At 40.5% G+C, this 15,313-nt stretch overlaps 1 protein-coding gene across 5 annotated transcripts in view; it reads right to left on the minus strand.

Moving 5' to 3' along the window:
- Nucleotides 1–233: 233 nt before the first annotated feature.
- Nucleotides 234–15,313, minus strand: part of PFKFB4 (6-phosphofructo-2-kinase/fructose-2,6-biphosphatase 4) — a 70,937-nt gene continuing 55,857 nt past the window's right edge. For 2 of the 5 annotated variants that reach the window (XM_077924808.1, XM_028718829.2), the window contains exons 13-15: nt 14,892–14,956; nt 9,497–9,583; nt 234–3,721 (exon numbers count right to left, since the gene is read on the minus strand). In XM_077924808.1, coding sequence (XP_077780934.1) covers nt 9,524–9,583; nt 14,892–14,956 — 125 coding nt within the window. In that variant the 3' untranslated portion in view covers nt 234–3,721; nt 9,497–9,523. Of the gene's footprint in view, nt 3,722–9,490; nt 9,584–12,750; nt 14,248–14,891; nt 14,957–15,313 lie in introns of those variants that run through there. The other 3 variants (XM_028718828.2, XM_077924807.1, XM_028718831.2) reach the window with 3 other exon arrangements.

A 15,313-nucleotide genomic window follows, 5' to 3' on the forward strand; every position in this document is an offset into this window, starting at 1 on the left:
ACAGTTCATCTAGCACTAACTCCAGCAAACCTCACAGTTCCTGGCCTGTTGTTGTAGAATATAAAAAACCTGGAAATGACTCAATATTCATCAATAGCATTTGAAATATATGCTTGACCCAATTTGACAGATTTCAGTTTGAACATCATTGCACTTGAGCTGGACATGTTTGCACATACCTGAAGTGTCAAAAAAAAAAATCCAGGAGAGAGAGAAAAGTCAATTAGCATCCCTCACAATTTAAAACAATGTTTATTAGCTTGGAATAAATCTCATGTAAGATTAAATTGAAGGCCAAATATATCCTTAGAACTAGGTGAGTTAACAGTCACATCCTAATTAGTCTCATTCAAAATCATTTGGGTCTACGATACATGTTATGACAAAAGGAAATAATTTTCATAACCTTTTCCATTTATAGTACCTACTGAGAGGCATTTCACATAAGCAAAGCCACCGGCTTTCATTCAAGTGTACACTTAAAAGGAAATGGCTAGTAATGGCCACTCCCTGATAAATGTACCTGTCAGATCCATATTTTTAGAAACACTCTTCATTCACACTTTCAAAAGTAGAGAATGAAGCAGTCCTGTGGATCAACAAATACGAAAGGTCTTCTGGATTATTTGATCACTAGAAACCCAGATGAAGCTGGTGGCACACCAACCATCTAACATATCATTTTTAAACTCATTTACTTTGAAGCAAGCAAACTCATTTCAAAGGGGCTCATTTCCAAATTGTGGAATTGGCATCACATCTTAAGTTAACTTGGAATCCAGAGCTTCCTGGTATTTTCATTTTCAAGTATCAACATACATTTATAATTTATTCTTGCACACAACCATTTTTTCAGTTATACAATCTTGTAAATAGAAACTACTGTTATCACAGTATATTTAGATGTAGCCTATAAAAATATCTACTATACATAAAATATTTAGCCACAGTTTTACAGCACATTGAGAAATATGAAGGGGGGGGGGGGAGAAAGCAAATACTTCTGGTTAAGAAAAGGTTAGAAGAAAATGCTACACCTGCCAATGAAGGCTAGCTTGCAGGCTTAGCTAACTCAAAGGAGAGTATTTTCTTATAAGAACCACATTTACCACTTAAAATCCAAAGTTATACCTGCACAATTTTCTGCTCATGAATCCTCAACTTTTCACTCAAGCCCACTAAGTAGCCAATAATAAGAATAATTACTTGTGGCTCACATCTAGAGAAGTTAGGGCTAGGCTGTTGACACAATTCATCTGTGATTTAAGCCATTACCCAAAATCCCCTTCTCCAGCTGACACTGTACTGTGGGCCAACAGCAGAACGCTCCCTTTTCATCTACTCCAGTAAGTAGTGATCTACCTGAATAAATACATTATGATGTCAAGGCATATTATCTTAAAGGATGGAGTACAGCTAAAGCGCTTTTGAAGTGTTTGATAGTTTAACATAGTCCTTTTTATGTTTCTGAAATAAGGTTGGCTTTATGGCTTATCTCCAGAACGCTGAATATATTGCTAAGCTACCTTATTAAAGAAATGAAGAACACGGCAGTATGTTACATTATAGCACCCAGCCACATAAACGAGTCCCCACTAGGCAAAGCTTACATAGCCCATTGCAGAGAACTCTTAACATTAACAGCATGGCAATGTTCGATGAGGTACCAGCACAGACAGCAAGGCAAAAAAGCATTCACACGGGACAAAGCTTTCTTCGGTTCAAGAACAAACAGGCACCTAATCTGCTGCTTGCTGATTTGTATCACATGGACAGATTATTTACACTATACGTTGGCTTAGTACAACAAACACAACTGGCCTAACATGCATGAAGTTTTATCACTAACAGGAATTTCTTTCACACGCCTCCCATTCATTGCAACAGGATATATCTGGAGCATATCCCTGTTGGGTTGTGACCCTAAAGCAGGACTGATCCAATTTCACAAGTTCACTTACAGCATAGTATCCCTCTTTGCATATAAATACTTGAAAATCCTAGAGGGCCCCGTTCTTCACTATGCTCTTGAGCTCCACTTAAGGAATGCACTGAGGCAAAGATGTGGCTGCTTAAGGTTCACGGAAAGAAAGAATCCTGAGTCCTCGTTTTTGGGGGGGACGGAAGATTGTTTCCATTTATGAATGTGCAAATCCTGTTCTCATCAATAAAGTAGAAAATATGCAATAAAGGATCGCTTTCATCTTTCCCATCCAATGCATTTTAACTTAAATATCACCAATACATAACAAAAATAAAAACCCAAAACAGCTAATACTTCATCTGTGACTTTGGTTCAAGAAGATGGGTAAGAACAAGCTTGCATTAATGCCAATAACTCAGGAGCGCTTCATAATAATTTGGTCTCTCTAGTAATTTGTCTTACACCTTCCCTGCACTTACAGATAGGTAGCCGTGTTGGTCTGCCATAGTCAAAACAAAACAAAATTCCTTCCAGTAGCACCTTAAAGACCAACTAAGTTAGTTCTTGGTATGAGCTTTCGTGTGCATGCACACTTCTTCAGATACCATCCTTTGGTATCTGAAGAAGTGTGCATGCACACGAAAGCTCATACCAAGAACTAACTTAGTTGGTCTTTAAGGTGCTACTGGAAGGAATTTTTTTTGTCTTCCCTGCACTGTTATTGTCATTCACCTCTGGTAACCACCATGCACATTGTTTTATTGTATTACTATCTGCTCCATTTGGAGCAATATTTACATGAGTGTCAATTAAAAACCCTCCCTTTTCATAGGCTTCTCTGCTTGGGGTTTGGAGTTTGAGGGGGTGTAAAAAAGGGGGGGACCAGGTAAAAACAGTTAAGTAAAATATGTGGTTTTCAATAAACAGACAAAATAGGTTTGCCGTATGCATGATGTGGAAAGGAAACTATTCACACACTATTCAAATAATAATAATAACCCAGGAGTTCTGGAACATTTCAACAAGATAGATGGAATGCATCTGGGAAAATATTACCTATTCTGGCTTTCCATTAAATGATGTGAAGCATCAAGTGGAGCCTTTAGTAAAATTACCTAGAAATTAGTGCAGCTACCAAAAAAAAGAGAAAGAAAATCAAATGTTTAACTGCAAAGCAATGACTTGAAGTGGACAACACTGCTTGTTGCTAAAATTGATATATTAACTGGATTAATATATCTCACAAGGAGACTGGTGGTACCTTTTGTAGTATACCAAAATAAATAGTTGGAAGAATCCTCAGTTGAAGAAACACCTGTTCTATGTCCGGTAAAGATTTTATATATAATATAGGAATAAAACAGGAAATCACAGCAAGAAAGGCTTAGGAAAGTATTGCAGAAGAAAGCTAAGATACAGCATTAAGAGAGACACCAGCATTTCATACTTTTAACACCCACAGTCGAAGAACAACAGGATAAAGACAACATATATTAATTTAAAAGCAGTTTCATTCTCTGTTCCACAAATACTTGGTCCATTTCAACCTTTAATGCCAACTTTGCCTTGTGCCAGACCCAGGCAGCTGAAACACCGTCTTCGAGAAGAGAAGGAGTGCATGCATTTCTGTGTTGCTTGGCTTCCTTGAAGGCTGCCTTCATTCTCAGCTCCCTGAGTGGTTTCCTTAGCACTGCTTCAGCAGTTTGGGACGGTGCTGGCAAGGGGAGGTCAAAGGTGCTACAAATGATTAGGTACAGTCCTCAAAGCTTCTTCTCGAGAGCGGCTAACGCATACATTCTGAAAAGAGAACAAGACAGCAAGCTTTATATACTTCACTCAAACACAATGCTTGCCCTCTGGCCAATTCCTGAACACTTCTCACTACCTATGGGCTTTCCTTTGCTAGTTCATGGAAATATGGTGAAATTAAGGCTGTAATCCTATGCACATTTACTTTAGCATAAGACCCACTGACATCAGTGAAGCCTCGCTTCCCAGAAAATATGCAGAGTTGGGTTGGATAAAATCACAACATTTTGTCTTATCTGGTTCCTCTATATATTCATGCATTGTAACAAGTTTCATCATTCCGGAATACATTTCTCAATATGCATCAGTCTTCAGTTCCATTGTTCTGAACACCAGCTTATCAGAAACTCAAAGAGATCCCAATGTGGGTTTAGTTGCACTTTGAATGCTTGGTCTTAGGCCTCTGGGCCCCTTATGTAGCCCTAGGTAGAAGTCTGGTTTTTTCCAGTGTTCACTGGGAACTACCAACATAAGCACATGCTGCTAGCTGATTGGACAACCCAAATGAAGTGTTTTCATTATCACAGTCAATGCAATGACACATGCACAAGTCCAGGAGGGAGAGATCCTTGAGAATCACAAGTTTGAACCCAGCTACAATGCCTATACACAATACTTTTCCTTCCCTTTAAACCAATAACTGTATTAGGCAACATATTAGGCAACAAGCTATGTGATACTACCACCTCTCATCACAGATAAGATATGTCATGACACATTGAACACTCAACATACTAGTCTTCAGGCATTCCAGTGATATGTGAAAACAACAAGCAAGCAGAGGCAAATTGCTAAGCTCCAGCTCCATCACCCTCCATAAGTTGGGATGTTAAACATCTGAAGCAGACAACCTCCTACAGTCATGGAGGCTTCCAGTATGATTAAGGACCCAGGAATATAAAGGTTTGAAATTGCTTAAGGAAGCCTCCACAGATACAAGAGGTTGTACATGTTAGATCAGTCTTTCTCAACCTTAGGTTTCCAGATGTTGGACTACAACTCCGATCATCTTTAGCTAGTAAGACCAGTGGTCAGGGATGATGGGAGCTGTAGCCCAGCAACATCTTGGTGACTCAAGTGTTGAGGAAAACAGTGGGTGAAGGTTAGTGCACTTCTCCCCACTTGCAAGTTGTTTTTACACACAAGTAGAATGTCTGAAGGGACGCGGGTGGCGCTGTGGGTAAAACCTCAGTGCCTAGGACTTGCCGATCGTATGGTCGGCGGTTTGAATCCCCGCTGCGGGGTGAGCTCCCGTCTTTCGGTCCCAGCTCCTGCCCACCTAGCAGTTCGAAAGCACCCCTAAGTGCAAGTAGATAAATAGGTACCGCTTTATAGCGGGAAGGTAAACGGCGTTTCCGTGTGCTGTGCTGGTGCTGGCTCGCCAGAGCAGCTTCGTCACGCTGGCCACGTGACCCAGAAGTGTCTCCGGACAGCGCTGGCCCCCAGCCTCTTAAGTGAGATGGGTGCACAACCCTAGAGTCTGTCAAGACTAGCCCGTATGGGCAGGGGTACCTTTACCTTTAGAATGTCTGAAAAACCAAAACTTACCCCTCAGGGACTCAAAGGCTGCCAATTGCAAATCTCTATCCTAGAAGCTCAGTCTATCCTAGACCACAGTCATTCTAGCAGCAGCCATTGGATGCAAGTTACTACCTGGTCAAGTTAAACTGCCCTACATAGTTTTTGTTCAGTCAAAAAAAAGCCATTTATACATAGGCTTTGTTTTCCCACTATAGTGTGCAATGAAATGCACAAATCATTTTCTAGTTGTGTTCAGATCAGGGCTATTGGACAAGGTAGATCCCTTGCATTGTATGCAGAAGATCCCAAGTTCAATCCCTGAGATCTCAGCTAGTGGGCAATGTAAAACACCTCTGCCTGTGACCCTAGAGAGCTACTGCAATACTGGGCTTACATGGACCAAGAGCCTGATCTAATATGCAGCAGCTTCCAACATTCCTTACGCATTTTCAAACTCCTACTGGAGTTTTCAAAGCTTGTCCTGTCCAACTGCATCCGATACTCAACTCTCCCGCACAATATGAACATTTTGTCCTGTCAATGAGCCAGACAGATGTGTACCCAAGGAGCTCTAATGAGTGCCCCAATGATCTTTACCTACCATTAAGCACACCGTCATTTTCTTCTAAAAGCCTGAACCAACTTTTCTCCACCATCAGAAGTGGTACATCTCCCCAAAAGCGAGATTTCTAGGTAACAGATTTGGGAGCAGTGAACTCATCTCTTTGCAGGATGAAATGAGTCATCCTACTCTTCAATGGAAGTACGAAACACAAATGTGTAAGGCACATACCCAAGGCACCCTAATGATTATACCTGCTCCAGTGTAGGTTTGCATGGTTCATGGCAACTTTTAAGAAAATTGCTGCTAATATGTTTTCCATTCATCTACACATCAAGTTCTACAAACTGACTACCTGGTGCAGAACAGAGATCAAAGAAGTAGGAAGAAGACATTCATAAGACACCTGTACAGGTATCAGTTTTCAGCAAGGCCTGCTAGCCACTGGCGGTATAACAGTTGTTATTCTCCTTCTCAGAGACTTCAAAAAAAATAATGAGCTGTTATTCTACCCTTAAGTGAAATAAATAGGTTTCAGTTAACAAGAATGAACTCAATCTCTTAGAATGAAGACATTAGTAGTATTTGTACTCTTCAAACACAAAACGTGAGATGAGAACATGCATTCTTATCAAAAGGGCTCTTGATTTAAGCTGCTAGGGTTTCATACATAGCCTGATCTTCCAGATCCTCTCCTCCCTTTATTATCTTGGCCAGGCATAGGCAAACTCGGCCCTCCGGATGTTTTGGGACTACAACTCCCATTATCCCTAACAGGCTAACAGGACCAGTGGTCAGGGATGATAGGAATTGCAGTCCCAAAACATCTGGAGGGCCGAGTTTGCCTATGCCTGACCTTGACTATTACCCAGGAAAGACATGAGATCCCTAATCAAAGCACTGTAGGGTGTTACAGGTCTTGCATCTGGCCTTTGAGATTGCCATCAGTTAAACATCTTAATGGAATCCAAGATATACAAAGATACAGAAATCTTAACCAGTCCTGAAGAACAAAAAATCCAGTATCTAAGATCTTTGCATTACAGTTTTCTTTCAGTTCTCAAATGCAAGACCTCCTAGAGATTCACAAGGATATGTGCTCCTTTCCCTTACTTTGCCACGAGATATCACCATAATTGTGATATCGATCTTACAAAACTAACACTCCTGGATTTAAGCCACGGGTGGCTAACCTTTTCTGGCCAAGGGCTGCATTGACCCATGCCCAACGCTGTGAGAAGCATGGTAAAGTGGGCTAAGGCCAAAGAAGGAAATTAATCCCTTTTATTATCTTTCCATCTAAAGTCAACCCATTTCTTTCCTTCCCCAATTCATTCTATTTGTATTTTCTTTTATATACTTTTAGCTGATTGTTTTCCCTCAAAGTCCCACTTCCCCCACTCAAAATTCCCACAAATTCATTTTATTTATTCACTGTGATGCTGATGCCATTGGTTTTCTTTGTTCTGTTGAAGCGGGAAGAGGAGAGAAATTGCCAAAAACGTTTCAAATAAGAAGCCATCAAACCTCTTAGCTGATGGGTTGGCCACTCCTGATCTAAGCAATGTAACCATCAGCACCACCGAAGCTGATTCTTCAGCCCCAACCCCCAACATGAAGTTAGTCTAGTGAAAATCGGTTGAACAAAGCCAGTGCCTCTGCTGGGAGAGAGGCTCTTCCTGGGAACATCTCTGGCCCCTATAATACAGTGGTACCTCGGGTTAAGTACTTAATTCGTTCCAGATGTCCGTTCTTAACCTGAAATTGTTCTTAACCTGAAGCACCACTTTAGCTAATGGGGCCTCCCGCTGCTGCCGTGCCGCCGGAGCACGATTTCTGTTCTCATCCTGAAGCAAAGTTCTTAACCCGAGGTACTATATCTGGGTTAGCGGAGTCTGTAACCTGAAGCGTATGTAACCTGAGGTACCACTGTAGTTTTGTTTATATGTGGCAATGCAGAATTCAAGTGACAACCTTTTTCTAATCTACCAAACTTGTTTACAAGATGCTTAGAATTTAGATTATGTAAGTTAGCAGCAGCTACACTGCATTAGTTTGGTTTTGTGAATCACCCTGGGAATTATTTGGCTGGCAGGCAGTATGAAATGATTTATTTATTTTTTAAGTATTGCAGTTTACCATTGTGTGCACTAGAACAGTGTTCCCCAACCTTGGGCCTCCAGCGGTTTTTGGACTACAACTCCCATCATCCCTCGCTAGCAAGACCAGTGGTCAAGGATGATGGGAATTGTAGTCCAAAAACAGCTGGAGGCCCAAGGTTGGGGAACACTGCACTAGAATGTTTTCTTCTCAGAACACCCCCCCCCCCCAAGCTGCTTTTGAATCTCGGAGGAGGTAAATTTATGTCAGGGGTTGGGAACTCAGGACTCTCCTCAGGCTCCTCTTCCTCCTCAGGCTCCTCCTCTTCCTCCTCAGCAACATACCCTCTCTCCCCAGGCCACACCCCTCAGCAGCCCAACTTTGCACCATCTGCAGCCTAGAATGGAGAAGCAACAGGGAAAGGAGTAGTTGTGTATTATTTCTTTCCACAAGTGCCATTTCTTTACTCCATATTGACAGTGGTTCTATCCAGAAGTGTTCCAAATGCATGTTTACCCTGGCATTAGTAATGTCTAGTAACTTCATGGGAGTAAGCAATAGCAGTTTGCCTCCATTTGCCAAACCGTAGAAGAAATATATTTCTATGATTCTACTTTATAAAGAAAACAAATTAAGACTACGAGTCCTCGTCATATAAATTATAAATTAGGGCTTCCACCCAATTAAAAATACCTTAGTTGACTGATTGAATCTATTAACTAAAATTCATGCCATTTCCAGAAATTGCATCTGAACAGAATAAAAGAGTCCTGACGCAAGAAGCGTATTTCCTTTTTTCTTATAAAATGTTTAGTTTATTTATAGCAGGCAACTTCTTAGAAGAGGCATTCCTTCTCATGTGAACAAAAAGAGAAAAGGCCTCTTTTAAATGGGTGTTTAAAAGAGTCTTAACACCACCTGCAGGTTTTTTAAAAAAAACTAACAATATTTTTAAATTAGCTTTTAAAAATTAGCTGTCAAAAGTAATTAGAAGTACAAATTAAACTTTAAATAATCAATTAATCCCATAATAAATTTTGCAGACCTTTTTTTGAAATCACAGAAATACATCTTCCACAAAGTCAGGGGCAAGAACACTATTTCCCATAAGCTACTATTAAACAGTCATAGAATTCTACGGTTCTATGAATTAGCAGACTATCTACATTGCCGATACTATTCACTAGCTGCCGAAACTAACTGTAGAAAGACTATTAATTATGCTCCTCTATGTAAAACAATCCAATCACTCAAGAGAAAATAAAAATATTCATTAATAGACAACTGCCCCATATTATCTCCCAACAGGGTTTGAGTGTTTGATCAAGCCTTAATGGACATAAAACATCAGGTTTAAAATTAGCAATCACCAATTGATCAAGTGTTATATCAGAGAAGCCAGTAATCAGGTGGCTCAGCCAATTACTTCCAATCCAGGAGGTAGGGGACAATAAGATTTGATTGTCTGATTTCTAAAAGCCACGAGCTACACAAAAACTGATATTATCTGTGGATGATTCCAAAGTGATTGGAACGATTGAAATAATTTTAATATAATATGATGAAAAGAAGCACCACACGTTTCATAGCTGATCAGGACACGGGCTTCACTGGTGAGCAGGGACAGTTACAAGGGCTTCCTCGGGAGGTCTTGAAATGTCTACATTCTGTGTAATAATAAAAATACAGAGGAAAATGTTTATCATGCAACATGGCCGGTCAGCTTTCTTCACAAGTAAACAGCCGAGCTTGTTAAATTAACAAATATAGTCACTTATCTAGAGCAATAAAGCTTTTTTAAAAACAGAGACAGCGGAATTGCCTTCTTTATAGACTGCATTTAATAATTCTGTGGACCACAGGCTAAGTGCTGGCAGCTCTCCTCAAAACACACACACACAGAAACTGCTTATGTTTAGAGTATCTCAACTATATAACTATATTTAAAAGCTTGTGATTCATTACATTATGCATAGCACATTCATACTGCAAAAAGCAAGTCTTATCAGCCAGATACCATTAAATAAAAGTGAACAATTGGGAGGGGGTTGGGTGCCAGGAGAAGGGCCATAGTTCAGTGGTAGAGCATCTCTTGACATCTGCAAGCAGAGCTGGAGAAAAAGCTCCTATCTGAAAACATGGAGTCACTCACTGAATACAGACAATACTGAGCTAGATGGACCAATGGCTGAGTCAGTATAACACAGCTTCCTACATTCCTATGTGCCCTGGTGCATAGGTTCTACTGGAATCATTTCAGTCATATTGTGACATTAGCCCCTGTATATTACTGTATTTTTCCGTGTATAAGACTAGGGTTTTTCCCTTAAAAATAATGTCAAAAATTAGGGGGTGTCTTATCCACGGATACATCTCCCCCCCATCTTTTTAAATCTGAGTCCCCAAAAATAGGGGGCGTCTTATAGACGGAAAATACAGAGTTCCTACTGTCTAGGATAACATATATTTCCATGTCTTTCAGTCATGAAGCTATAACTACAGCCCTCAAATTATATGGAGAACTTAGCAATAACTGAGTATCTGGCACAAAATTAGATCAAATCCTGTGACCATTAAGAGACTGCTCTCTTCTTTAAGTTACTCAGAATAAGTACATGAGCTTTTTTTTAAAAAAAAAAAACTCAGCCAGATGGGCGGGGTATAAATAATAAATTATTATAATGCTTCTGCTCATTGTGAGGAAGGACAAGATTGGACAACTTCACAGAGGAGAGGACTATTGATGGTGGCTAGCCATGATGGCTATTCTCTGCCTCCGCAATTGGAAGCAGCAAAGCTTCTGAATGACAGTTGTTGGCAAGCACGGGAGGGGAGAGTGATCGAATCCTGCTTGCTGGTCTCCCGCAGGCATTTGGTCAGCCACTGTGGGAACTGGATACTAGGCGAGATGAGCCATTATCCTGATACAGAAAGCTCTTCTGATGTTCTTAGAAGAAGCTCTAATGGGCCTTAGAGCCTTGCCCCCTCAGCCCTGGAAACCATTTCCTTTCATTGGCCCCTTTCAGACTTCTGAAATGTCACAAGTTGTGCCTTCACGTTCTTAAGTTTATCAGCACAGCAGGAACAGCTGAAGACAGAACTCTAAGGTCAATTCACTGATGAAGCATCATGGGTCTGTGCTAGCACTGCATCATGGTTGTGCCAGTACAACTGCAGCAGCAGTATTTATGTCTCAGGAGCACAAAATGCTGTGAACTTAGGTACTAGAAACTTCCGAACAAATGGGTTCAGAACAAACTACGGAAGAACAGAACACTATCCGTTGCCTTCTCAGAACCTTTAAGGCAGGGGTTGTCAATGCACTGCCCTCCAGAGGCTGTTGGACTCCAAATCCCATCAGCCCCAGCCAGGACAGCCAATGGTCAGGGATGATGCAACTTGTAGTCCAACAACATGTCAATCTCCCTTGCTTTAGTTTAGGCTTATGCTAGCAGTGCCTGAACCCACCCTGGGAACTCTTCAATTGTGGATAAAGAAGGAGGAGGAAAAGTTTCCCTTTGGGATAACACTACCTGTGCTCGCCATAACAGTCCTGATTAATGTGAAACAGAAAAACAACAAACATGGCTGAGAAGCAGAAAGTGGAGCGGGAGAAATGAGGACCAGGCCACCACCTGGATGAGGGCACACTCTCTCTCTTATTCACTCACTAGCCCAAATGAGTATCTAATCACAGGAACTGTCTGCTGCGGCTAATGAATATCATCACTACTTTTCACATCTCTCTCCTTTCTCTCCACTGATAACCAAGAAGGCTAAGAGGGGGAAAATAAGCAGCACATTTTATTTATTCATTTCCTTTAGAACACTTCCTTACTCCTGAATATATAAAAAGACCTTTAAGCAGTCTACAGAAAGGGGGAACCCTCATATGAAACAGTTAACAGAAATTACTAATAAATATTTACAGACAGCATGTTCACCTTCTACAACACCTCTCAGCCTCCTGGCTCTCATCCATGGCCCAAACAAACTTTCAGACTAACCCCAAAATAACTCACAACAAAGAGGGTTCCTGGAACGTGCTGGCATTCCCATAGTTCCTTACTCTCGGGCTTGCTTTTATGTGCAATCAATCCTATACCTGTTTAGTAAGAAACAGGTGAAACTGTGTTCTATGGGATTTACTCCCAACTATGTGAGTAGGGAACTGCACCCCTGTGTGTGTACACAGGTTGGCTAGGAATATTGGAAGACATGTATATGGCCGGCTTGTATTCTTATTGTGACAAAACATCGTTAAACCTGCTACCCAAAACTGTGCAGCTTACAATACCTACTTACTTTCAGTATCCAAACATTGTAAAACAGGAATTTGGCACCCAAGGCTGGCTAAAATTGTAGGCAGCCTTGGAAAAATGTCTTAGTGGCCGTTTTGATTCATTTGATATCCAGTATCATTTTGCCATAATCAAGAATATGATGGCAAGAACATGGTAAAAAATCTCCCATGAAACATCACTAAAAATAGAGTTACTGCTCAATCCTAAAGGACAATCTTATCACTGTCAAGAGGATACCTACAGTAACCAAAAGATGTTCATTTACAATGAGCCAGAGACCCTGCTACCCAAACCTATGAGACACTGAGGAGCTGACAGAAACCAATCCTAAATCTCAAAAATATATTCTAATGTTTTCATCCAGGTTCTGTTCTTCCTGCAGTTTCACACAATTATGCACCATGAAGCCAGATCAGAACTGAATGCTGGTATTGTGCCGCTGCATCAACCAACCCAAACAAAGAAACACATGGTTGCCTTTCAAGGACTTGCACATTTGACAGAATGAGTGTTTCTTAAACGCTTCAGCATGTCCAGAAAAGCTTCTCTCTCACCTTTTTATTCACACACAGTTTAAATAGAAGCCGTTAACAGCTGCCTACCAACCAAGTGGCCATGGATGAGTCATTTGCGAAACACTCCTTGATCAAAAGAGTAAGGCAACACTGTTAAAGCTGCTAAAAACACAAAGCATTCAGATCCAACAGAGCGACTTAACGCAATGAAAATACTGTCTTGAGTTAAGCAAACAATTGGGTGGCAGCACAACTGCAGCACAATGCCTAACTGTGGCCGTTTTTAGGGCTTTCATTGAACAGCTTGCTGTCTGCTCTGCATCACTGCTCACCATAACATCACCTGAATACAAGGCTACAGACTGTCACAATTGAGGCACTGTTATTTCCCCAAAGTGGAGTCGTATAATTAGCTGCCAAATTCACTCAGATGACATACGCTGTATTATGAAAGCACTGTGCAGTTAAAGAGTGTCATAATGTTGTCATGAAGGAGAGAAGATTCCATGAAACGCAAGTGAAGCAGGCATGAAGATGATGAGTTGTCAGAGAATAAAACAATTTCCTTTGTTTTGCAGAGCATTTACCTGAAGTTCCAAAATCCACTACAAGCTCCATTTAAAAAAATGCTCAAATTAAATGACTGTTGTATGCGCCACTGCACATGACCTCTTCTTCTATTTCTCCTCAAGTGATGCCAATAAGTCAGAGACCATGTGCAGAAGGTGATGACATCACAGAAAATAGGTAGATCATGAAGATCTGGTCATTTTCTAGCATCACAAAGGAGCAAACATAGCACATTTCCCTCTATTTTTAATGGTATATAATTAGGCATTTGTGTGCTAATTCGCTAGTAGAAATAATGACATGTTTGGGAGCTTCCAATCCTATCATGACCCCAGGCCATTCAAACCAATGACACTATACTAGCTCACTTTGGTTACTGTTTCTCAAGGGACTTATTAAAAAACTTCCAGAATAATTACCATTGGTTCAGTCTACATAAATATATATTGCAATGCATTATACATAGCCCTTGATTTTTATTCTAATGTTCACCAAACCCACACATGTAAGAGCAATAAGATATAAGAGGCCCGACTTCGTATTTGAGCAGGCCATTTATCCTGTGCAGGTTATACTTTTGTTTGACCTCATAACTTGGGCTAAAAATATGCACCATTTTGTCATACTTGAATCCAATAACATCAACAGGCATGACCAGCACATTATTTTTTTCCTGACTCAGGAGCGGCAAGGGTTTCACCAGCAATATATCACCAAGATGAAGGCACCATCGCGCTCTGGCCCTCAAAACAGTCCTGGCCAATGTATTGATTCATCACCCAGGCCTAGTGCATACATGAGAGACGGGGGTGGGGGGGTAGGATACATGGCTCTCTTGACTGGCAAATCATGTAGACACCTCCCCACGCAGCTAGCAGCCTCTTATTAAGTACAGTCATCCCAACTTTCAGCATGCCAGAGAATTCAGTGGGAGGCTTCCTTCTAAAATGAAGAGCAAAGCGTAAAGTCAAAATCAAACAAAACAAAAGTACGAAGAAAATTGGTCCGAGCTCTGCTTCACACCCACACAGGCAGCTAGCCACGGAGAAGCACCCACACAATTTGGGTATCTGGCATTAACGAGGCTGCTTCAATCATGTGTGAAAATAGGATGGCCTAAATAAGGCATAATGCAAGAAAAAGGGTAGGGAAAAGAAGAAGGGGCTGCAACAAAGGTTGCGGTAACATGCCTGCAGGGCATTAAATATGAGAGAATAGCAGCATACTTTGTCACATTATAATATAATATAATATAATATAATATAATATAATATAATATAATATAATATAATATAATATAATATAATATAATATAATATAATAATAAAATAATATACACACACACTTACACACTTGGTTGTGTACAAACCTCTACTCCAAAGGTGAAGCTAGATATCAAAGCACAGGTACCTACAATATCCTTTAGGAATGGAAAACTGGGGCAGGAGAGGGTGCTTAACTCTTTCCCTGCTTTTCTTTCTTTTTTTCTTTTCCCCAGTTATTCAACTTTAAACTAGTCTCCATCACCACCACCATTCCTTCTGCAGAGTTCCAAATTCACATTTGTGACAGCAGAAGACACCTACCTGTGGTTTGTCTCTGTGCGTATTTACAGCTTCAACATTCAGAAATATAGATTCCACCTTGCAACCTGTAAACAGAAGTAAACTTTTAGATGTTTGTCTTCCATGTTTTAGGAGCCGCCATCACTGTAAAATCAGTTCTTGTTTCCATCTCCACAATGGGAATGATAATACTTTAAAAGTCAGTAGTGACTAACTTAAGCCCATTGAAACTAATGGATCTACTCAAGAGTATGACTTAAGATACAAAAGCATTAAGATACCAAATGAATTTGCAATTCACAATTTATTTTGGACACTAGATGTCACTACAGACTTCTGTTTCCTTAAAAGAACAACCACATATTAAAAGAGTGATCCACTCCGGCTACAAAGAACAAGAACACAGTGAATGGTAACCAATGTACTTTAGTTGAACCAGCTAG

This window comes from Podarcis muralis, chromosome 2, assembly GCF_964188315.1.
Source record: "Podarcis muralis chromosome 2, rPodMur119.hap1.1, whole genome shotgun sequence".
Taxonomy (NCBI): Eukaryota; Metazoa; Chordata; class Lepidosauria; order Squamata; family Lacertidae; genus Podarcis; species Podarcis muralis.